The sequence below is a fragment of the Halichoeres trimaculatus genome, unplaced genomic scaffold (assembly GCF_033239565.1).
Source record: "Halichoeres trimaculatus isolate MK-OKI-2021-1 unplaced genomic scaffold, fHalTri1.1 fHalTri1_scaffold_23, whole genome shotgun sequence".
In the NCBI taxonomy this organism is placed as follows: Eukaryota; Metazoa; Chordata; class Actinopteri; order Labriformes; family Labridae; genus Halichoeres; species Halichoeres trimaculatus.
The window spans coordinates 20,246,372-20,269,103 of record NW_027437201.1 but is presented as its reverse complement, the minus strand read 5'-3'; the positions used below and the strand labels follow the sequence as shown (position 1 = coordinate 20,269,103).

At 36.9% G+C, this 22,732-nt stretch overlaps 3 protein-coding genes across 3 annotated transcripts; 2 read left to right on the top strand and 1 right to left on the bottom strand.

Annotated features, from left to right (window-relative positions):
• Window positions 1-194: 194 nt before the first annotated feature.
• pigp (phosphatidylinositol glycan anchor biosynthesis, class P) lies at window positions 195-1,963 on the top strand. Its single transcript, XM_074663290.1, has 5 exons — window positions 195-492; window positions 581-674; window positions 970-1,042; window positions 1,185-1,303; window positions 1,648-1,963. Exons 2-5 carry the CDS (start codon window positions 593-595, stop codon window positions 1,764-1,766), a joined length of 393 nt encoding a protein of 130 aa, XP_074519391.1. The 5' UTR covers window positions 195-492; window positions 581-592; the 3' UTR covers window positions 1,767-1,963.
• A 1,101-nt stretch (window positions 1,964-3,064) lies between these two features.
• LOC141784861 (putative nuclease HARBI1) lies at window positions 3,065-5,959 on the top strand. Its single transcript, XM_074662783.1, has 2 exons — window positions 3,065-3,852; window positions 5,308-5,959. The coding sequence occupies exons 1-2, from the start codon at window positions 3,171-3,173 to the stop codon at window positions 5,739-5,741; spliced, it is 1,116 nt and encodes a 371-aa protein (XP_074518884.1). The 5' UTR covers window positions 3,065-3,170; the 3' UTR covers window positions 5,742-5,959.
• A 42-nt stretch (window positions 5,960-6,001) lies between these two features.
• On the bottom strand, window positions 6,002-20,825 carry LOC141784857 (receptor-type tyrosine-protein phosphatase H-like). Its single transcript, XM_074662779.1, has 21 exons — window positions 20,506-20,825; window positions 19,101-19,221; window positions 18,749-19,015; window positions 18,412-18,663; window positions 18,076-18,327; window positions 17,690-17,947; window positions 15,978-16,223; window positions 15,616-15,873; window positions 15,242-15,493; window positions 14,426-14,656; window positions 14,070-14,327; window positions 13,830-13,923; window positions 11,936-11,983; window positions 11,687-11,768; window positions 11,449-11,539; window positions 11,259-11,335; window positions 11,001-11,135; window positions 9,944-10,066; window positions 8,457-8,617; window positions 8,206-8,341; window positions 6,002-6,202 (listed from the first exon to the last, which is right to left on the bottom strand). Exons 1-21 carry the CDS (start codon window positions 20,572-20,574, stop codon window positions 6,062-6,064), a joined length of 3,552 nt encoding a protein of 1,183 aa, XP_074518880.1. The 5' UTR covers window positions 20,575-20,825; the 3' UTR covers window positions 6,002-6,061.
• Window positions 20,826-22,732: the final 1,907 nt, after the last annotated feature.

Sequence of the window (22,732 nt, the reverse complement as noted above, 5' to 3'; positions counted from 1 at the left end):
AATGTGTCCGGACAAATCACAACACCATAACATCCGCTGCGCGCGCGTGAATACATGGTAAGTAAATCAAGATTTTTAATAAATAAATTAATTTTTACAAAAAAATGCTATTGAATATTAAATTATCTTTATAATTAACGAAAAATATGCTATTATTTATTTTTCTGATTCGAAATAGGGAACTGATGGTAGACAGTTTTGTAGCGTCAGACCGTATAACATGGGGGACTACAGCTCCGTAAAGACCGGAAGTGCTATGCATTTTCACAAATTCTCTTGATAACATTATTTACGTCGACTCATTTTTTTGTGTTTTTTTTTTTTATTTTTGTTTTAAAAAAACTTTTTTTAAAAAAATATGTTGTGTTTTCTGATTAAAGGAAATCTTGGTAAATTCTCTTTTTCGCGGGCTTGTAGCGATCAAAGGTAGCGAGTTAACGAGAAACGGTGATTTTCGAGCTGTTTCATGAATTCAGCTAATAAATATTAAAGGTAAATAACACAAAATGATTTCGAGTTTGGAGCTTTATATTATTGTGTTGCCTCTAACTTGAACCTTTCATGTTTGTTATTGTTGCAGTTGAGTCACATCATGGTGGAAAACTCTCCCTCTCCTCTGCCTGAAAGAGCCATCTATGGATTTGTGCTTTATCTCGGCTCACAATTTGGCTTCTGTGAGTGAATTTTTTCATTTTTGAACTCTTTTACCGTTGAATATCGTCTTGTGCTACCAGCAGAATCTGGTATAACTTTTCTTTATCAGCTGTAAAAATCAGATGTTCTGAAATATCTAAAATACAAAGCAAGCATCAGTTTGACCACAGGGTTTATAATGTTGACACAAAGGCACTTTATGTGTATGTTTGTGAAGTTTATTTGCTGTTTTTTTGTTGTCAAACTCTGTAAATTGGTATTTAGGAAAAGAAAAATGTCTTTAAATGTCATGTGCCATCTTCATGTCTTCCACAGTTCTGTATTGTCTTTGGGCGTTTGTTCCAGAGGAGTGGCTTCATTCAATAGGACTCACTTACTGGCCTCAAAAGTAAGCCAAAGAAGAGGGCCAAATGTTTATCCTCACTTTGCTGTTAAAGAAACAGTGTCAGACATAGCACTGGTTAAATATAATACATTAGACTTAAGATACTGAAAGTTTGTGATCTGCTAACTGAACTTTTGTGGTGTAGGTATTGGGCCCTTGCTGTGCCAATCTACCTGCTGGTTGCACTGATGATCTCTCTGGTGGTGCTGTTTGGAGTGAACATGAATAACACAGCTCCTCTGGACTCTGTGGACAACATCACAGGTGAGGATAGTGCAGGAGGTTAACTTCTCCACTGCTAAGGCGCCAGTACACCTGAGTGGAAACACTGTGGCAGCATAATTGGTTTAAATTGTACTTTCATAGCACATCTCAATACATAGCTATTTAAAGTGCCCAAAGTTATACATATTTTGATTATTTGAAGTGTTTTGAGTGGACTGAGGGTAGAAATAACTTCAGATGTCCTCCATTAAAAAGTATTTAACTTCACCATTCAGGATACTGTTAATCCAACTCCTGTGTCCAAATGTTCAAATGTGAAGCAGGTTTTTTTCTTGTGATTAAGTTTACTGACCTTCACATCTGTGGATGTTCTTTTTTTACAGATGTGTACGCTCAAAACCAGAGGCCAGAAGACAGCCGCAAAGGAGGAATACCGAGGCTGAAAGATGTGTCCATCAGTGAAGTCAACCAGATGTTTTATTTATCAGCAAACACAAACTGAGAGCAGCTGAGAGCAGGAAGCTTTATTGTGATGTCACTTTTTTTCTACCTTCTGTTGATATAAACTTAAGGTTTATTTATTTAACCAAAGCAAAATGGGTCAAAGGTGTGCTGGATAAAATAACTTCAGGCCAGTTCTTTCCAGTGTCTGAAAGAAATTTGATGAAAATATCATTAAATACATTTTGTAAATAAATATTTATCTTTTGTTTCTTGATATTTTTGTACATTTACTTTAGGAAACTGCAACATCTTCCTTACAGTGAAGAACAGACCAGTCACTGTGACACAGTGCAAATGTATGATATAAGGTTAATCTGCACATTTATTCAGCAGAATACAAGTGAATGTTAAAGTTTCCAAACTCTGACCAGATATATTCACATTTCGCAGCAGTTGCTTTTCTGTGAAGTTTGCTCTAGCACAGTGTCTCTGTGTACCCACAATCCATTTCTTTGTCATATCAGACAGCAGCGAGAGTAAACTTCACTTTGTCTTTGGTAAGGTACTTTTTTAAAATCTCATAATTTAGACTTTTTGAAATTATTTTAATTTATTTTTAACTGGTTTTAATTGACTTTTAATTGAAGTGTATGGAGTAATGAGAGTGCCAAATTACAAAAATAAATCTATAAAAGAATAAATAAATTAATAAATTATATAAGAATCTTTAAAAAGAATAAATAAATAAATAAATGAATGAATAAATAAATTATTTAAGAATCTATGAAAGAATAAACAAAAAATGAATAGATGGATAAATTATCTATGAATTCACAAAAGAAAAGGCTAATAAAAACAGAAATATAAAGAATAAATAGAAAAGTGCTAAATAAATAAAGACAGAAAGAAAGAAATTTGAAATGATTTGTCTTTATATTAATACTTTTATTAGACTTTTCTTTTATGGATTCTTAAATAATTTATTAATTCATTTTTTAATTATTTTATAGATTCTTGTATAATTTATTTTTTGATTAATTTTTCTAATGATCCTTTTATAGATTATTATATACTTTATTAATTCTTTTTTATTCTTTTATAGATTCTTATACAATTTATTTATTAATTCATTTTTTCCTACTTTTTTTTTTATTCCTTTATAGATTCTTATATATATTATTAATTTATTTTATTTTTTTATAGATTCTTTTATTATTTATTTATTTACCTCTTTTATAGATTTACTTTTGTAATTTGGCACTCTCACTACTCCATATCAGTGGGCTACCACAGCACGGACTTGTAGTTCGTAGTCCTCCCCACTGGGTGGCGGTGTCGCACAGCTTTGCCAACAGCCCAACGTCGAAGAAGACCGTGAGCCCCTGCAGCTCCTCTTTGCATTTTCCGTTTTCCAATCATCTGGATCTTTTTATCTGGCTGGAATTGAAGAAACGTTTCAGAAATGGCCTTCGCGTTTCCGGTGTGGCTCGCGGTCCAGGAGCAACTCCTCGAGGACAGCGCAGGGGATTATGGGACATCGAACTGTTTCGATGAGTTTGACGATGAATCTTTGTTCCGGACGTTCCACCTCAACAGAGCCTGCATCGCGTTCATCCTGGATGCTGCTCGGATCCGCATGAAGACGGTGTCTCTGAAGAAATGCTCGCTGTCCGTGGATGAGATGGTCATGGTGTCTCTGAACTATTACGCACAAGGAGCTTCGTCCATCAACGTCCTGCAGAGGGTCGGACAGACCCAGTCGGACTGCCTGAGTATCATTAGTGTGGTGTCCGGTGTCATCGCAGGCATGTCGGATCAGTTCATCTCATTCCCGATCATTCACGAAGCTAGAGTCAAAGTGGCCTCAAAGACCAAGGCGTTTTGCGGGATCCCCAACGTGCTGGGCGTCCTGGCTGCCGCGCACTTCAGGATCAGAGCCTCCCCTTATGAGGACACCTTCAGGTCTTTCGTGAACTCTTGGGGGTACACGTCAGTGGTCAGTCAGATCATCTGTGACTCTGATGGAAACGTGCTGAGTGTTGAGAAGTGCTGCTTGGGGAGCACCTATGAGCAGGAGCTGTGGGAGTCCTCCTTCAAGGGGAGGGAGATGGAGGAGGAGATACACGGACCTTACTGGGTGATAGGTAAGAAATAGCAGGGAGAAACCAGTGGGGGGCGTGGTTTTAATAGTTTAATAGTCAGCTGGTCATCAATCAGGACTTTGTCAGAGTTTGTGGCACAAGTTGAATGGAATAAAACGGGCCTAAGTCAGACCAAGTCATTCTAATGAAAAATAACATTATGAAATAAAAAATGACTTTGTGAAAAAACGTTTGTTTAATGAAGGCCTGTAAAATAAATAAAAATGTATTATTTTAAAAGTACATAATTGTTAAAATATTTTATTAAATATTTTATTTTACTATAATATTTTAAAAATAATAAAACAATATTTTACAATAATATTGCCATATTTTACAATTAAATTGCTGTATTATATATTTTTCTGTTGTATTAAAAAATTGTATTTATTTGAAAATGTTTTTATTTATTTAAATCAGGGCTGTGACTTTAACGCGATAATTAGATTAATTAATTACACCACACATTAATGCGTTATAAAAATCAATGCAAGATTAACTCATTATAGATATAAGATTAAAATGTGATTAATTAGATCAATTAATTACAAATCCTGTAATTAATAAGATTTTTTTTTTAATCTCCTGATCTCCTGACAGCACTATTTACCACATAAAGGCTGATGAATGTACTTGAAAGTAGTGTCCTCAAAAAACATCTTCTGAATTAAATAAACAGGATTATGTTGTTTAAACTTGCGTATGAGAATATTCAATGATTTAGTCTTCTACCAAAATCTGTTTGAATTGAAAAGTGTTGCTTCTGATGTTGAATATTGATGTGATTAAAATGCGATTAATTATGATTAATTAATTACAAATGGCATAATTAATTAGATTAATTTTTTTAATCACGTCTCACCACTAATTCAAATATGAATCTTCTGGGGTTGGGGCAGTGAATTTTTGCTCTGACAGAAACTGACTTCTGACTCAGAGAGCTCTGTCTGAGTGGACTCTGAAGCTCACCTCTTGTGGTGCTCCTAGTGATCTGACTGTGATAATATTTGACTGTGAGGAGCAGTGTTATGGAGGACTTTGGAGATCAGGCTGATGTTTTTGTGTTTGATAACATCTTCCCAGCAAGTGATGAGCGACGTGCTGCAGAAACCCTCCTGCTGACTCCTAAGTTTCTGTTAATGTTTTATTTCTCTGGTTGGAAAGTGATTCTGAAACAGCAGAGTCAGAAAAAGTGATGGTTTCAGCTTGTGTCAGTGTGAGCTCAGACCCCGGTGCACGTCTTTCCGGTTGATATCCAGCCACAGAAACAATTTATGGCTTCATAACTTTAAAAAAACCCTCCTCTCTGGTTCAGTTGCTGTGGTTTCCTTTGTGTGGGTGTTCATGTGCTGTGTTTACAGAATGGTTGTCATCTCTCTTCCTCATCACTTCTGTTTTTAATGGCATCAGCTTTTATGTTCCTCATGTTTTAACTGTAATCTTTATGTGTTTTCAAAGGTGGGAAAGGCTACAACTTGAGCAAACATGTCCTGACTCCTGTGTCAGAACCTGCGAATGACAGCGAGACCCGCTTCAACGAGGCCCACGCCAAGCTCCACGGCGTGATGCAGACGATGCTCTGCTCCATGAAGCAGCGTTTCAGGTGTTTGCTGCAGCTCGGTTTTGCCCAGGAAAGCTCTTTAGCCAAGAAGTCGAACATCATCAAGACGTGTAGCGTCCTGCACAACATCGCTAAGAAGTTCTCTGTGCCGCTCCCGCCCGTCACGGGTAAAATCGAACCCCTGCATCAGGGCAAGAAGCGGGCGGAGCCAGAAATCCAGCCTGAGGTTTTAAAAGCCAGACAGGATCTGATCAGGAAGAGCTTTTGGTTAGTCTCCAGGGTTGAACCTCCGCACAGCTCAGAGACGTGTGAGCAGATACCAACGCTGTAAGCTTTTCATGGACAAACACAGGGACCAAACTTTGTCATGATGACAGACTGATTTTTCATCTTTGTTGTGAATAAAAGTTTTTTATTTCTTGTACAGATGTAGTAAATTATTTTCCTTTTTATTTTAAAACATTCTTCTGTCCTCAGGAGTTTTCCCCTGGTTAAAATATTTAATCATGTTTATCAAAAATATTGAGAAATAAACTTAAATAAAATCTTGAGAGTAACACGCTCTACAGTAAATACACATTTCAAACTAACAGTGTTGAACAAAACTTATCTTATAGAATCAAAAATGAGTTTTTCATTTATTGCACTCAGTTAAACCGAACTGCCATTGTGAAAGTCTCGCAGAGCCGTAGCGTTCACGTACAACACGTCGTTTTCATAAATGTTCTCCTGGCTGATCTCCTGCTGCTGCAGAGTGTCCATGATGCATTGGTGCAAGAAAACATATTGAGACTGAAAAAGAGACAGAAAACCACAGCAGCTGGTTATTTTAAAAGCAGAAGTGAGATGTTATTATAATCTGCCTGACAGTTCCTTCTGTGCATCAAACCACAGCGTGAAATGGTTTACCACAGCATCTGTTGGGTGTATGAGCTCCAGTCCCAGTTAATGTGTAAGTCTGCTTCAGATGCCTTTAACAGCAGCAGCATCAGAAACTACGTAGGTGGATTTATTTATGTGTGCGTATCGAGCTTGATGTGCAGATAAACCAAAGCAGCAGCTCAGTATGAAAAAGTTCAAAAGGGCAGGAGATCTTTTTTTTTCCCAAGTGTTTTTGTCTTACTTTAAGTAAAAATGTCTTTTAAGACTAAATATGAGCCACGTTCACCAGAAAAATGACTTATTTCAAGTTATTCAAAAATAAAAATGAGGTCTGAAAAAAAATCAGCCAGTGTGTAAAGAAAAACGTACTTGTATTAAGACGTCATTTAGTCTTGACAAGCACATTTCTCAGACCCCACTAGTAGTTTTTTTACTTGTTAAGTCTAAAAAGACATTTTTAGAAAAAATTGAGACAAAAAAATTGATAAGATTTCAGTTTTTTGCATCGTGAGTTCTAGTATTAACAAAAAAACAGAGAGCCTCACACTACAAAAAAACTGAAATCTTATCAAGTGTTTTTTGTCTTTTTTTCAGTAGAAAATGTCTTTTTAGACTGAATATGAGCCACATTCACCTGAGCAGTCCAGAAAAATGTCTTGTTTGAAGTAATTGAAAGGCAAAATAAGGTCAACAACTAACAAAGTAAATAGTTTTTCTGGACTGGTGGCTCATATTAAGTCTAAAAAGACATTTTCCACCAAAAACACTTGATAGGATTTCAGTTTTTTTGCAGTGTATAACTTTTCTTCTCCTCAGTTTCTAAAATTTTATCAAGTGTTTTTGTCTCATTCTAAGTAGAAAATGTCTTTTAAGACTTAATATGAGCCACCAGTCCATAAAAATGTCTTATTTCTAGTTATTTTAAGACAAAAATGAGGTCTGAATTGCTTGAAACAAGTAAAAAAAAAAACTTTTCATTTTTTGCAGCGTGAGTATTAGTTTTAACAAAAAACAGAGAGCCCCACACTGCAAAAAAACTGAAATCTTACCAAGTGTTTTTGTCTTTTTTTCAGTAAAAATGTCTTTTTAGACTAAATATGAGCTACATTCACCTGAGCAGTCCAGAAAAATGTCTTGTTTTAAGTAATTGAAAGGCAAAATAAGGTCAACAACTAACAAGGTAAATAGTTTTAAAAAATCTGCCAATGGAAAAAGCTTGAAAATTTGCTTGAAACTAAAATAATGTCACAAAACAAGTAATTTTTCCCTTTTTCAATTCAGTTCAATTCAATTCAGACCTCATTTTGGCTTTAAATGACCTGAAATAAGACATTTTTTTCTGGACTGGTCAGGTGAATGTGGCTCATATTAAGTCTAAAAAGACATTTTCCACCAAAAACACTTGATAGGATTTCAGTTTTTCGCAGTGTGTAACTATTCTTCTCTGCAGTTTCTAAAATCTTATCAAGTGTTTTTGTCTCATTCTAAGTAGAAAATGTCTTTTAAGACTTAATGTGAGCCACATTCACCTGACCTGTCTGGAAAAATCTCTTACTCCAGGTTATTCAAAGACAAAAATGAGTCTGAGTTGCTGTAGCAAGTTTAAAAAAAATCTGCCAGAGAAACAAGAGAAAAATAAATTATATTAACACATTATTTCGATTCAAAGCAAATTTTTCTTGTTTCATTGGCAGATTTGCTTTACTTGTTGCAAGCAAAAAAAAAACTGGAAACAAGACATTTTTCTGGCCTGTTAAGTTGAAAGTGGCTCAAATCGAGTGTAATTAGACATTTTTTATTTAAAATAAGTAAAAAAAACACTTGATAAGATTTAAGCATTTTGCATGCAGCTTTGGAGGGTTACTGAACAAAGGAAGTGAAACCTCAGCCTGTGACGTGGTGAGTATCTTTACCTCTGTCTGCACCATGTGAGGTCGACTCAGCCTCATTTTGTGCACGAAGCCTTTGATGTCCACCGCTCGCTCTTTCTCCAGCTGCTGAAGCAGAACGTCAAGAGCAATGATGGTGCCCGTCCTTCCCACGCCAGCGCTACGAGAGGAGAAAAGAAAGGTTCCTCCTGTCAGAAAAGATGCTTCTCCAGCTCCAGCTCACACAGGATTGAGTAACAAAGATATCCAAGATGACTGAGCTTTCTAGAAAGTACCTGCAGTGGACAACAGTAGGTGCTCCAGTCCCCTCTCTGTCAATGTGCTGCCTAACCAGTCCTCTGAACTGGATCAGACTCTGTGTGCCCTGTGGGACCCCGTGGTCGGGCCAGGCTGTGAAGTGGAAATGCTTCACTGTTCTCTCCTCTGAGTAGTTTTCCTGCACAGGGAGTTGAAACACTGTCAGTATTTTTCATGATCTCTTTTTTTCTGATTTTGTTTTGCTTTCTTATCAGAGGATTTCTCATTTCAGTGCATCACACATGCAGGAAACACGTGGTTCTTCAATTAAGGGAGTTTTTCTGTCCCCGGGGTAGATTTTCAAGAAGAAAAAATTTATTTTTTTTTTACAAAAAACAAATTCGTAAGGGTTAGGTTGAAGAAGTTAAGAAAAAGTAGCCGTGTCTTGATGATATTTTAATACGTTTTCTGTGTGTTGAAAATTCAAATGTGGCAGAAAATGAAGGTTAAGTTTTAGACTTGCTAAGCTAACAGGTTAGCTAGCATACAATGTACACAAAAATAATATATAAAATAAGTGAAATAACCTACCAATTAGTTAAAATATTCAAATAGTAATTTGTTTTGTAATGACAACTAATAAACATACTCTCACATTAGGGTGTATAAAAGATGAAATTACTCTCAAATGTGGGCATCAAAAATCAGACATCTGCCTGAAAAACTGTCTTGTTTTCCTTGATATGAGCCACATTCACCTGACCAGTCCAAAAAAGTGTCTTATTTCTAGATATTTGAAGACAAAATGAGGTCTGAATTGCTGATAACGAGTTAAAGAAATCTGCCAATGGAACAAGATATATTTGCCGGAAAAATTACTTAAAACTAGAATAATATCTTAATACAAGCAACTTTTCTCTTGTTCCATCAGCAGATTTTTTTTTTACTTGTTACCTTGTCACTTGTTGACCTCATTTTTGTCTTTAGATAACTTAAAAGAAGACATTTTTCTAGACTGGTCAGGTGAATGTGGCTTGTATTGAGTCAAAAAAGACATTTTCCACTGAAAATAGGACAAAAACACTTGATAAGATTTCAGTTTTTTTACAGTATGATGATGGACGTAGAAGGGGCAGCAATATTTAACTATAAATTAATTGCAAATTGTACAAATTGAACAAATATAAACTTTATGGATTTGAAACTTGTCTTTTTAAGTTTTTATGAGGACATGTAAAGTAAAGATTTTAATTAATTTAGCACTTTTATTGCTTTATTAAAGAAGGGATGTTATAATACCTGGATTAGGGACAAGCGCAAAACAATGAAAATCTTGCACATTTGAATTTTCAACACACAGAAAAAGTATCAAAATATCACCATTGAGACACAGTTATTTTTTCATAGTTTCTTTAACCTAACTTTTAGGAATACAATAATTTTTTTTTGTAAGAAAAAAAAACATTTATATCTTGGGACAGAAAGACTCTCTTAATTAAACAACCACCCAAATATGTTCACATACATGTTTCAGCCCAAACTCCCTCAACGTCCAGTTTGGCTCCTTCTCCTCAGACCTGATGGTGACCGTCAGATCTCCGTACTGGTGAGATTTTCTGTCTTCAGGCCAGTACTGTTCACACTTTGTCTGGGGATTGAACACAGAAAAAAATATTAATGAAAATACTTCTCAACGTTACGCCACTGTTATCATTAAACTCCTTCCTTCCTTTCCTCCTCTGCCTGTGAAGTGATGGTGGCTTTTAAGGACAAAAAGCTCCTGTGATGCATGAATCCAAACGTGATGAAATAAAAGCATGGATCACTGTTTCAAAGTGCGGCCTGGACATAAAAGATTTGAGACCTCTGTCAACCGCCTTAAATGATAAAAACAAGACTTAACAACAGTTTTAATTTGGCTGTCTAGTTTGAAATCACTGTCCAACTTAAAACCCAGATTGGTAACAGGTGTTTTAAAATATGCTGTCAGAGCTCCAAGATCAACAGAGGTGGACTCACTCCACTTGGTCCAAACACCATAACTTCTGTTTTCTTTTTGTTAAAGTTTAAAAAGTTCAGGGTCAATCAAGATTTAATGTCCCCCAGACAAACAAGGAAAAAACATCTTTTGCCTTCAAGGGGAAATAAATCAGACAGTCATCAGCTATTCCATGCTTTCTCAGTATAGAAACCAGAGGCAGTATATACAAGTAAAAAAGTAACGACCCCAAGACTGAGCCCTGTGGGACTCCATATGACAGAGGAGCAGAGGATGACTCTGGGTCTAAGATATTGACACTGAAGGACCAATCAGTTAGGATTTAAGCTAACCACCCAATAACTACATCACAGCGGTCACTTGTTTGACTCTGACCATTTGCATGTCCTCTCCCTCTTCCTATCAGCTGCTGAACTTCTAAAAGAAAACTTATTCATCATGTGTAATAAATGTTTAGGAAGTAAGCGCACATTTAACTTCCACCACCTGTAAATACTTCAGCCATAAAAGCAAATGATTCACATCAGCTCACGTTATTAAAAGCCCATAAAATCTGACATTTAAAGGTTGTTAGAGGTCTCACCTTCCCGCTCTCTTTGCAGTTTGTTACCATGACGACGCCTTTCACTCTCTGTTCCCAGATCATCCTCCAGAAGTCGCTGACTGTGCCGGGCAGCGGACCCTGCGTGGCGATGTACTCTCTGCTGCCTCTGAATCCCTGAGGAGACATTTTCAATCAATGCCGTGAACAGTTCGTTAAAATCACTCTGAGTCAGAGTTGTGTTCAGTAACCGTACACTTCCCTTTACTGAACGATCACCAATCAACCAGGGATACCTACGGGCATGTAATTGGCATTGATGTAATCTGACGTCTCGTTTACATCTGATGAAGTCAGCTTCACACGACACCAGTCATCTAAGAGGATACAACACCACAGCAAAAACAACATCAGTTACTGGAATGATTTAGGACCTGAATGGTTTTATGAGTATCTACGGCCGTGATTCAGCTGTTAACTCCAGGCTCACATGGCAGGACGTTGTTGAAACGATTCCTGGGTTTGTTTTCAGGAAGAAGGGCGTCCCGGCGCGTCTGCTCTGTGCCAACAGGCATGAGGCTCTGCAGCGAGTGTGATGAACGACACGACAGGTGATTAGTTCAAAGGTCAAAGATAACAAACTCACATCTTACCTGGAAACAGGAAGTTTACAGCCTTACCAAAACTCACAGGAGAATAATAAAAAGCAATAAACTTATTTTTTATACCTCGTACTCTTGGCTGAAACCTCTGTTCTCGTCCATTCCTAACTGGTAGAAATGTTCAGGAAACTTTTCAACGGGGACAGCTCTAAAAAAAACAATCATAAAGTAGAGTCACTTTGTATATGTAATAAAATAAGCATCATGTTATGATCATAAAATAAGCATCATGTTATGATCATAAAATAAAAAATTTCACTCAGCACTTCCTATTCACACAAGAGACTCAACGTTAGAAATGAAATCTGTACTCACTTAGGCTTTTTAATTTTTTTGGAACCACCACTGAACGGGTTATGTCTCCTGTAGAAGAAAAAAAGAGGTCAGTACACTGCAAAAAGTGAAATCTTATCAAGTGTTTTTGTCTTATTTTCAGTAGAAAGTGTCTTTTTAGACTTAATGTGAGCCACATTTGCCTGACTAGTCCAGAAAATGTCTTATTTCAAGTTATTTAAAGACAAAAATGAGGTCTGAAATGCTGGAACATGGAAGAAAAGGAAAGTTACTTGTATCAAGACATTATTCTAGTTTTAAGTTTCTCTTGTTCCTTTGGTAGATTTTTTTAACTTGTTATAAGCAATTCAGACCTTTTTTTCTCTTTGATTAAGTTGAATGTGACTCATATCGAGTGTAACAAGATGATTTTTACTTAAAATGAAACAAAAACACTAGATAAGATTTCAGTTTTTTGCAGTGTACTTATTTAGTCTGATTCAGTACACAGCAAAAACTGAAATTCTTAGGAATAAATAGTAATAAATGGGCTTTGAAGACTTAACATGAGCCATATTCATCCAACAAGTCCAGAAAAATGTCTTATTTTAATTTAGTTAAAGACAAAAATGAGGTCTAAATTGCTAGGAACAAGAAAAAATATTTGTTAATTGGATGAGGGGAAAGTTAGTCGTATTAAGACATTATTCTAATTTTAAGAAACTTGATGTGGAAGTTTTTCTTATCACATTGGCAGATTTTTTTTTACTTGTTACAAACAATTCAGATGAGGGATAGACCAATTATCAGCCAGGCTGATTGCTGATATGACTCAAAATCCTGAATATCGGTCGATTATTGGCCATTATTCAGCCGATATTCAGCCTTTAGGGAGCTATTTATTTTTTTAAGTTTTCATTTTACTTGATAAGACATATACTTCAAGGATTTAAACAAAGTTAATTGTTGGAGTTCGTATTTTCCCAAATTTTGACACCAATATTTTCACTTTTACTGTAAAAGAATATTGGCCTCAAATATCAGTTATCAGCCTCCCTCACTACTGATGATCAATATCAGTATCGGCCCTGTTTGATTGCTATGTTTCTTCCTTCACAAAACATCTAAAATCCAATTCTGTCCTTTTGTTTTTCTTCATTTTGAACTGTTTTAATCTCATATAACATGCAGTAAATTGGAAATAACTCCAGATATTGAAAGTTCAAAGTACTCCAGGGAAAAATAGGCAAAAGTGTTTACTCACAGGACATTTTTTCACTGTTTTGTAGTCAAAATAAGCAAAAAGGTTCAGGCAGGCATTTTGAGGCTCAGGTGTTACAGTATTTAAGACGTCTAGACAAAGTTAAGTGTTGGAGTTTGTGGTTCATAATTGAAAATCGGCCCTGAATATCAGCCAGACTATCGGTATCGGCCTTAAAAAAACATATCAGTATATCTCTAGTTCTGTTTGCACTGTGTAATTCTTGGAGGTGGAGAATTTGATCCTCCTGCCAGCAACAGCTGTAAAACCTGATACTAGCCCCAGCTGATTATCAGCGCCAATATTTAGCATTTTAAGTTATATCGTCATCAGCCGCTTTTTAAACCTGCAGCTGATGATGACAGCTGAATTAAATTTCAGACTGTGTTATTTTGGCTCAAATACAGCCGCGCCTCTTTACTTTTACTGCAAATTAATATCGGCCCCAAATATCGGTTATCAGCCTCCTACTGATAATCAGTATCGGTATCAGTCTGTCTGTACTTCAGGCTTCATTTTTGTCTTTAAATAACTTGAAACAAGACATTTTTCTGGACTGGTCAGGTGAATTTGGCTCATATTAAGTAAAATTAAACTGAAAATAAGACAAAAACACTTGGTAAGATTTCTGTTATTTGCTGTGTAAAGTTTATGTCGAGATGAGGTAAGGCCAACCTGATTAAATCTGGACTTTTTAACAAAACGAAGGCAGCCGCACAGACCAGAACGAGAAAAAAGAGCACGCCAAAAAATGACCCTGCGATGACCCCTGTAAGGAGAGAAAATCCTCATTGGAAACAAAACCAACCCAAAAGCAGATCCTGTTTGTACCACAGTAACATCCTCTTTAACTCCCTGATTAAATGAAATACCGACTAATTCTAAAACTTTTACAAACTGACTTCCTGGACTCACCTCTTGGATCAGTGACACATGAAAAAGCATACGCTTCAGATTTCTGTCCCTTAGACACTGACGTGACAGATATCGAGAGTGTTTTCGCAGGTTGGAATCCAGGTATGACGATATGTTGTTTTCCATCACTGGACACGTGAGTTTGTCCCTTCACGTTCACCTCCACTTCGCTCCAGATGCCCGGCGGCTTGTCCCATCCAACGTAAACAGAATATCCAGAATCCCAGTACTCACAGTGGGCCTTTAAATTTGGAGGCTCTGTGTTAAAACAAGAGGAAAATAAATAAAAACAGCACAAAAATATTAAGTTTAAGAGCTGAACACAAAACTCACGGCTCAGATGGACTCGTACTCACTGGTGGTCTCTGTGCGTTTACACTGGTTTAAGGGTTCAGGGGTATCCTCATAGTCCAGGGACACGTTGTAGGTTGCTCCAGGATAAAGACCAGTGAACTGCACATTGTTCTCTCCATGACTGTAGAAAGTGTGTGACTTGTTGGATGCTGTTGCTTTTGTAAACAAGCCTTCGATATTTGCGCTGATTGACGAGCTTGTGACCTCCCACAATGCATTTGCACAGTCTAATCCTGCAATAAATGACAAAATGTCAGTTAACCTTGATAAAAACACTCAGATTTTCCAGAACAAGGAACAATATGAGCACACATGAAACAACACTTTTAATACAGTGATATTTATATTTTTTTATATTTAGTGATATTTTTACTATTTTTGCTCCAGTGTTTGTCTGGAGATCCTACATGTAACCATGGCTGCATTGTTTACATGTGAAATCAGCTGTTAGCAGCCTGTAGCATGTCGATGCTAACTGGTGCAAGGCCGGATGTTTCCCACAAGGTGAGGAGACGGAGGTGAGGACGACGTGCTGGTTCTCAGGTGTGAGCTAAGAAGTGACAACATCGTTACTGGGAACGTAAGATCTATCTCCAATAAGATGGGCAAGCTAGCTGTGCTAACCCAGCAACAGAGGGAATACCAGAAGGCAGAGTAGGTGGAGGCTGGCTGACTGGACAATGATGGACAATCTGTCAGCATCTATTTTCTTATGGACTTTTTCACATTTTCTATATACTTTCTTGCGTTTGTTTTCTTGATTGCTGCTGTGACTCCTCCTGAAAAGTGTAATCCCCCGTTAGCAGTTTCATACGTACGTGTGACTGTGAAGCTTTCATACGCAGTGCTCTTCAGTCCAAAGAAACTTGCCACCACGCTGAAGGGATACTTGGTTCCAGGCTTGAGCAAGGGGATCACTTTTGACACACTACCCTCTGAAGTATTTAGTTCGTAAACCTCCTCGTTTATGTTGAGAGAGTAGCTCCAGTCTCTCTCCACGTTCTCCCACTCCAGAGTTAGACTGTCCACAGAGCGTTCAGTCACGTTCACAAGCGCCACCTGTGAAGGAACTGTCAGAGAAAGAAACACGTCTTCACTCTGGCTCTAAAATCACAAACTTCACTTCATTACTGAAACAGGAAATCATCTTCAGCTTCAGCTCAGTTTGGACATGTAGAGGAGAGCATCTGACCTGTGGCGGTTGAGAAGCTTCGTCCACTGCTGTTGACAGTTTCAAACACAGCAAACACTTTGAAATTGTACAGAGTCCCCCTTGTAAGTCCAGTGACGAGTCTTGTCACCATTTCATCTTCTGGTGATGCAGTGACAGTTATGGTTTGATTGTTATACTCAAGTCTGTAATCGAGGAGGGCTCCCACTTTGCTCCACTGCAGAGTGACGTTGGTCTCTTTGGGTTCAATGGCAGAGACTGCTTCAGTGTTTGGAGGAGCTGGGGGACAAAATGATACAGAGATGAGAGTGTTTGAATGTGATTCGAATTTAATGGGGATCAAACTCAGAGTAATAACTCATGAAAGGAAACAGCTTCCTCACCAGTGGCTGCTGTGGTGTCCACTCCGCTGCTTCGGACATTTCTAAACACGGTAAAGAGCGTGAAGGTGTACCGTGTTGTGTTCGTGAGATCAGGGACGGTCACTTGATCTTCGGATGCTGAGATGTTTATTTCACTTCTATCGTACTGAAGTGTGTAATTGAAAGAATCGTCAATTATAGTCCACTGCAGCGTGATGCTGGTTTCGTTTCGTCCGACTGCTAAGAAGTTTTCTGAGTTACGAGGAGCTGGAATGTGGAGAAATGCAGAAAAGGATTTAACACATTTCAGGTATACAAAAAACTCTCATTAACTCATTAGTTGGCACAAAGTGGATTATTTTATCCATATAAATGATTAAAACAGCTTTTAAAACAGCTTTGTGATGTTAAATGACTATTTTAAACAAATAATACTGAAAATGATAAACACAAACTTGTATTCTAGTGAGTGGTAGGACTTGATTAAAAAAATTAATCAAATTTATCATGCCATTTGTAATTAATCAATAGTGATTAATCACATTTTAATCACATCAATATTCAACATCAGAAGCAACACTTTTCAATTCTAACAGATTTTGGTAGAAGACTACATCATTGAATATTCTCATACACAAGTTTAAACAACAAAATCCTGTTTATTTTGTTCAGAAGATCAGCCGTTATGTGGTAAATAGCGCTGTCAGGAGATTAAAAAATAATTAATTACAGGAATTGTGATTAATTGATCTAATTATCACATTTTAATCTTATATCTGCTTAAGGTCTCCACATAAAGTATTTGAATTCTAGGGCATTACAAAATTATGGTGCATGGCAAATCGAATGAATACATGAAAAAGAGAAGATTTGTTAATACTTTTTTTTTCAACTGGACAATATTAATTAAAATGTCCGTGTTTCCTGCCATTGACATTCGGTTACTGTTAACTGCGTCTATAGAAGTAAACTATATTTTTCAGCCGAGGTAGACGGGGTCTGGTGGAGCTTGTCAATCAAAATCCTGCTTGTTAACTACTGTGGGTGAGAGCGGTGTGCTCTTTGGATGAGAGCTCAGCATGGATATGAGGAGAAGATGTGAGATGACAGAGACATAGAGAGAGATGCTGAAAGTCAGAAAAGTTCAGGCAGCTCACGCTCCAACTGAGGATGTGTCGCGGTAGTTCAGAGAGAAAGGGCGGCTCCATCGTGAGAAAAGACGACGGACATCATGGAGAGGATCAAAGGATGGAGCACCAGAGATGAAGGTGAAACAAAAAGTTTGATTTGTTTGTTTTTTTGGACCAAAAACAGGAAGAGAGTCCACTCTTCTTAAGTAACTTTGGTGTTTACATGGTCATAGAAAAGATCATTCAAGATGCTCTGAATATGGCTGGCAGCCAATGAGTTAATCTTGCGTTAATGTGCGGTGTAATTAATTTATCTAATTAACACGTTAAAGTCACAGCCCTAATTCTAGTGTTAATTTTGAAGAGAAAACTTGACATTTGAGAAATGGGACAACACAAAAAACTGCAAATTCCAACACATTTTTTGGTAAATAAATAATGGAACCTGTTAACCTACTGTATCAACTGAAAGTGAAAAATCACCAAAATGACCCACAGAAAATAGGTCTTGCTTGAAATTAATGCTTTGTAAAATTGATCAGTATATCCCATGGACATGTAATGTACCCCTAACTATAGCTGTCACTGTCCTCCTCGTCTCACCTGTGACTGCACTGAAGCGAGCTCCTCTGCTCCTGACGTTTTCGAACACGGTGAACACAACAAACTCATACTCTGTTGCAGTTGTGAGACCTGTAGCTTCGTATGTCACCGTTTCTTGATCTGGAGGTGCAGTGTGGTTTCTCTCACTGCCAGTAACCTTGATTACGTACTCGAGCAGGTCACCCACTTTGTCCCACCGCAGAGTGATGCTGGTCTCATCCTGTTCAACTAAACCAATCCCGGTAGCATCAAGAGGAGCTGGAGAGCAGAGGGAAATGACAAGAAGAGACCATGAATTTACATTTTTGACATGTCTTTATATGAGGTTAATGGTTAGATAAGTGATTTAAAGCAGAAGTAGATGTGTCAGAGATCAGCTGTTTTACCTGTGACTGCAGAGTGGCTCACTCCACTGCTCCTGATATGAAACACAGCAAAAAGCCTGAAACTGTAATTTTTTGCTGGAGAGAGTCCATGGATTGTTTCTGTCACCACATCTCCAGCTTCTGCAGAGACGTTCACTTCCTTTCCATCATACGCCAGAACATAGTCGAAGAGGTCACCCACTTTATCCCACTGCAGAGTGATACTGGTGTCATTCCGTCCGGCTGTTTGTAGACCCCCTGGGTTTGGAGGAGCTGGAATATAAACAACATGTTGAAGAAATGATTGGACTCAGTCTCAAGTTTTGTAACGTGAACCCATCATTTTTATTCTCTCACCAGTAAATGCTGTGATGTTCACCCCGCTGCTTTCGACGCCTTCAAACACAGTAAAGAGCTTGAAGTCGTACTCAGTCATGCTGCTGAGATTTGAGATTTTCCTTTTCACAACTGTTTCCTCTTCAACAGTGAAGGTTTCCTCTTTGGAGTCATACTGAAGGATATATCTGTCGTTCTCCACTTTATTCCACTGTAGAGTTATACTGGTCTCATCTTGGCCTACGGGCTTAAAATCCTCTGCGTTGCGGGGCACTGGGATAAATGGAAAAACAGTCAGATCCTCTTCTTCTCAAACATGCTAAAGCAATCACTCAATCAGAAATGAAATATTACTCACAGGTGAACGTCTCTGGTGACATCGTTCCAGTGCTGTTGCGTTTGTCAAATGTGATGACAGTGAAGTTGTACTTTGTCCCAGCAGTCAGAGGACTCACCACAAATACAATATTTGTTTCGTCGCCTACTTTATCGATGAGCTCTTCCTTGATACCGTTGTGTTCATATTTTAGATAGTATGTTTGGATATCGTTAACTTTGGCCCATGATAGAGTTATACTGCTTTCATTTCGATCTGTCACTCTAACTTCTTCAACGTTATCAGGGCCTGAAAAAGAAGACGTTTGAGATTTACACTCAATTACCAAATTTTATTCATAATAAAGTGAAATATAGACACAGCTCACACTCACGTCCAACTGTTGTCAAAATGGTGGTTGGCTGCGTGGTTGGCTGCGTTGTTGGCGGTGTGGCCTCTGCTTTTTCTGTGGCTAACCTTGCCGTTGTTGACTTAGCATTAGCACCAAAGACAATCTGGACACAAGATGATAAAAAGAAATTGTCTACATCAAGAGTGGCCAACCTGTGGCTCGCAAGCCGCATGTGGCTCTTCGCAGGTGGCTGGAGCCTATCCCAGCAAGAGGCGAGGTACACCCTGGACTGGTCGCCAGTCAATCACAGGGCATGCATATATATATATATATATATATATATATATATATATATATATATATATATATATATATATATATATATATATATATATATATATATATATATATATATATAGCATATGAGTGCTGTTGTGTGCTGATCAATCTAAAATATTGACGATGCCAACATTGGGATCAGTATTGATCAATACTTTGGTGATGACATTGATACTTAAGTTTCGGTTTCTCTTCTCTACAGGTACTTCTGTAGCTATCAATATAGATAGATAGATAGATAGATAGATAGATAGATAGATAGATAGATAGATAGATAGATAGATAGATAGATAGAGCTTTGTCCTCTGCAGTAAAAACAGAAATTTGTTTTTGACACGGCTCCAAGCACAAATTTAAACACACTTACAAACACAGTAAATCTGGCTTTGAAAATTGGAAATGTATCGATTATCCTTCTATGTCTTTTCATTTATGTGTTCGAGGAAGTACATTTGTAAGACCACTTGTGTGATGTGTCTCTTTGTAGTACCCCAATAATTTCCATGATCCCTGGTTACATGTTGGGAAAAGCTTGAAAATAACCTCCATGTAACTTTCCGAAATGTTTCTTAACTTGGGTATTTGTCAAACAGGAACCTATCCCAGAATAACAGCGCTGATTCAAAAACGTATGAAACTGATGGAAATTCACATTTATAAAACACTTTTATGTTAAATCATTATGACATACATCTCCTATTGGCTACACAGGATATCAAATTATAACATAAAAAAATGACATGCCTTTAAAACGAATGTTAAATATTCCTTAAAATATCAAGCCATACCCCTTTTGTAAGATTAAATACATGTTAAAAATGCTGAATGAACAGCTTTTGTTTATGTTTTAATTTTAGTCATTTCCTCATAGATCTGTCTCAGAGGAAGTCAGTGAGAAAGATTTCTGAATTCTGATTTTAACATTTCACAACCTGGAACAGTCCATTGTTTTTTTAACTGAGCTAATCTGTCAGACGTTTCAATCCACTGTTTAACCTTTGTTGCGGGGTGTGTCAAACATTATCGTCAGTGTAGTTCAGATTTTTCCTTCCGTTGAAGATTACAAACTGTCTGACTGTACAAAGCAGAAGGTGAAGGAAAAACTTACCAAAAGCAGACAGAGGAAAACACACAGCAGCGACTTGTCAGAGATCATCTTGAGAGATAAAGGCTTCATTTTGTAAAGATAAAAAACTATGTACAGATTTTAAACTTATTCATCTTGTTTGAAGATGAAGACAAGATCTTCTTCCTCCCCAAGGTGTGCTGACAAAAACAACAACACTAGCAAAGTAATTCCCTGAATCTGTCCCCGAGCTGTTGACTTTTAATTCCCGATCATGTCCTCCCTCTTCGGCCTCTGGTTCACTTCTCATGATAGCAAGCGGCTTTGTATATTGCTGCTTCTCCTTTTTGGCCTTGTACAACCACATAGACCTTTGCCCCGCCTGCTACTTCCTTATTAACGGTCAAAGTGTCTCAAGCTTACATATTCATTTGTGGTAATTGCTTTATACAGGCTGGGTTTTTTATCTCTATCTCCCTGAGGTTTATGATCATAGCTTTATGATGCATCAGATCCAAATTTCTTAAAAAAAGATGCTTATCTGAAAGAGTCCCAAGTCCAAACGCATGTCTCTCCTCTTAAGACAGAAGTTTCTCAGCACCCTAGATTTGGTTTTGCTTTCTTCAGCCTGTGTTTTAGGGCTAGTGATATTTACAGCCTCCTTGTGGCTGAGATCTAAAAGGAACTGTGTTAAGACAAACATCCCCAACAGTGACAGTGCTTATGGTGCAGAAGTCAATAAAGAGGGGAACGTCAAAGAATACTCTGTTTGATATTCTGTATCTGATAGCAGGACAGGGAAGTGAAACATCATAAAGTATCAGAAATGTTCCCCTCAAGCTATGTAACAGAACATACTCTGACTTTAAAAGGAACATCTATATTGAGCCTCTGTATCCAGCATAATCAGTGGTTGTTGTTAGAGGTGCGTCCAAACAATCTTCATGCAAATGTACTGTTTGGATTATATATGGCCCATGCCTGGATGATAATTTGCGTTTTTATAATGACCTCCACTGTCCATGTGCCACAGGTGAACTAAAGTAGTGCTCATTTGAGGCTTGAATCAATATGTTATTTGAATGTCATCATGATTTTACAAGCCTCTTTGATAAATGTTAGTTGAATTCTGGATGCCAGTAAATGTTACTTATTAATCATATATTTCTTTTAAATTTGACAGCTGCATGCAACAAAATAAATACAGGAAATATCAATGATGCAACTGTTTTTTTAGCCATTAGCCTTTACTCTTCAGGTGATCTGAGTCACATATGATCACCTTACTGGTAGGAAAATGTCTGTATGTCTATAAAATTAATGTTTTGGAACATCATTGTACAAATAAAACTATGCCAGCTGCTGGAGTGAATGTGTAGGAAATATGGCAGACCATACACAGATTTTCTACACCTGTTTAAAAATGTGAAATCAGTGGTCATATGTTTGATTAAAACTGAGAAGATTTTAAATAAAGCAGGCAAGATGGGTGAGGAAAGCTAAATATACTCCTAGGGACACATCCTGATCCATCCAGGTTTAAAAAAAATAACTATATCTTTTCTGGGCATTGAGAATGATGGCAGCATATGACAAAAGCCGGAGAACAAAAAATTTTCCATTATAAACATGCTTAGATGCAGTAGAGAAGGTTTAGACTGTGAAAGAAGTCATTAATAAAAAAAATTTTAAATGAAAAGATGTTTAAAAAGGTGGAAACCACTTGAATTAAGAATGGGATGTAAACAAAAAAAGTAATTGTAATTTTTTGCAAAAATAAATAGTGAAAAAAATCATTTTTAAAAATGTTTTATGCTTGTATTGACCTTTGAAATACACCAAAGCCTGAATTGTTATCATTTTTATTATATAGAGAAGGTTTACACTGTGAAAGAAGTCATTAATAAAATAAATAAAATGAAAAGATGTTTAAAAAAGGTGGAAATCACTTGAATTAAGAATGGGATGAAAATAAAGAATGTAACGGTAATTTTTTTGCAAAAATTATAGTGAAAATAAATCATTTTTAAAAAAACATTTTATGCTTGTATTGATCCTTTCAATACACCAAAGCCTAAATTATTATCCTCATTATAATCAATATTTATATTTTTTAATATATTATTATATTTTTATTATTATATTTATTCATTTTTGACCTGATTCTAATTACAAAAAAATATACGCTTTGATTTTTAATTTTGTTTGTGTTGTTATTTATTCTACTTTTCTTTATGAGCTGAGGGTGAAAAAGCCTTTTATAAATAAA

Coding starts and splice junctions, on each gene's coding strand:
- pigp (XM_074663290.1), top strand. CDS start 593: ATGGTGGAAAACTCTCCCTCTCCTCTGCCTGAAAGAGCCATCTATGGA. Junction 675..969: donor CGGCTCACAATTTGGCTTCT/GTGAGTGAATTT, acceptor TGTCTTCCACAG/TTCTGTATTGTCTTTGGGCG. Junction 1,304..1,647: donor CTCTGTGGACAACATCACAG/GTGAGGATAGTG, acceptor CTTTTTTTACAG/ATGTGTACGCTCAAAACCAG.
- LOC141784861 (XM_074662783.1), top strand. CDS start 3,171: ATGGCCTTCGCGTTTCCGGTGTGGCTCGCGGTCCAGGAGCAACTCCTC. Junction 3,853..5,307: donor CGGACCTTACTGGGTGATAG/GTAAGAAATAGC, acceptor GTGTTTTCAAAG/GTGGGAAAGGCTACAACTTG.
- LOC141784857 (XM_074662779.1), bottom strand. CDS start 20,574: ATGAAGCCTTTATCTCTCAAGATGATCTCTGACAAGTCGCTGCTGTGT. Junction 14,657..15,241: donor TGAAAGCTTCACAGTCACAC/GTACGTATGAAA, acceptor CATTTATTGCAG/GATTAGACTGTGCAAATGCA. Junction 8,342..8,456: donor CCTACTGTTGTCCACTGCAG/GTACTTTCTAGA, acceptor CTCCTCTCGTAG/CGCTGGCGTGGGAAGGACGG.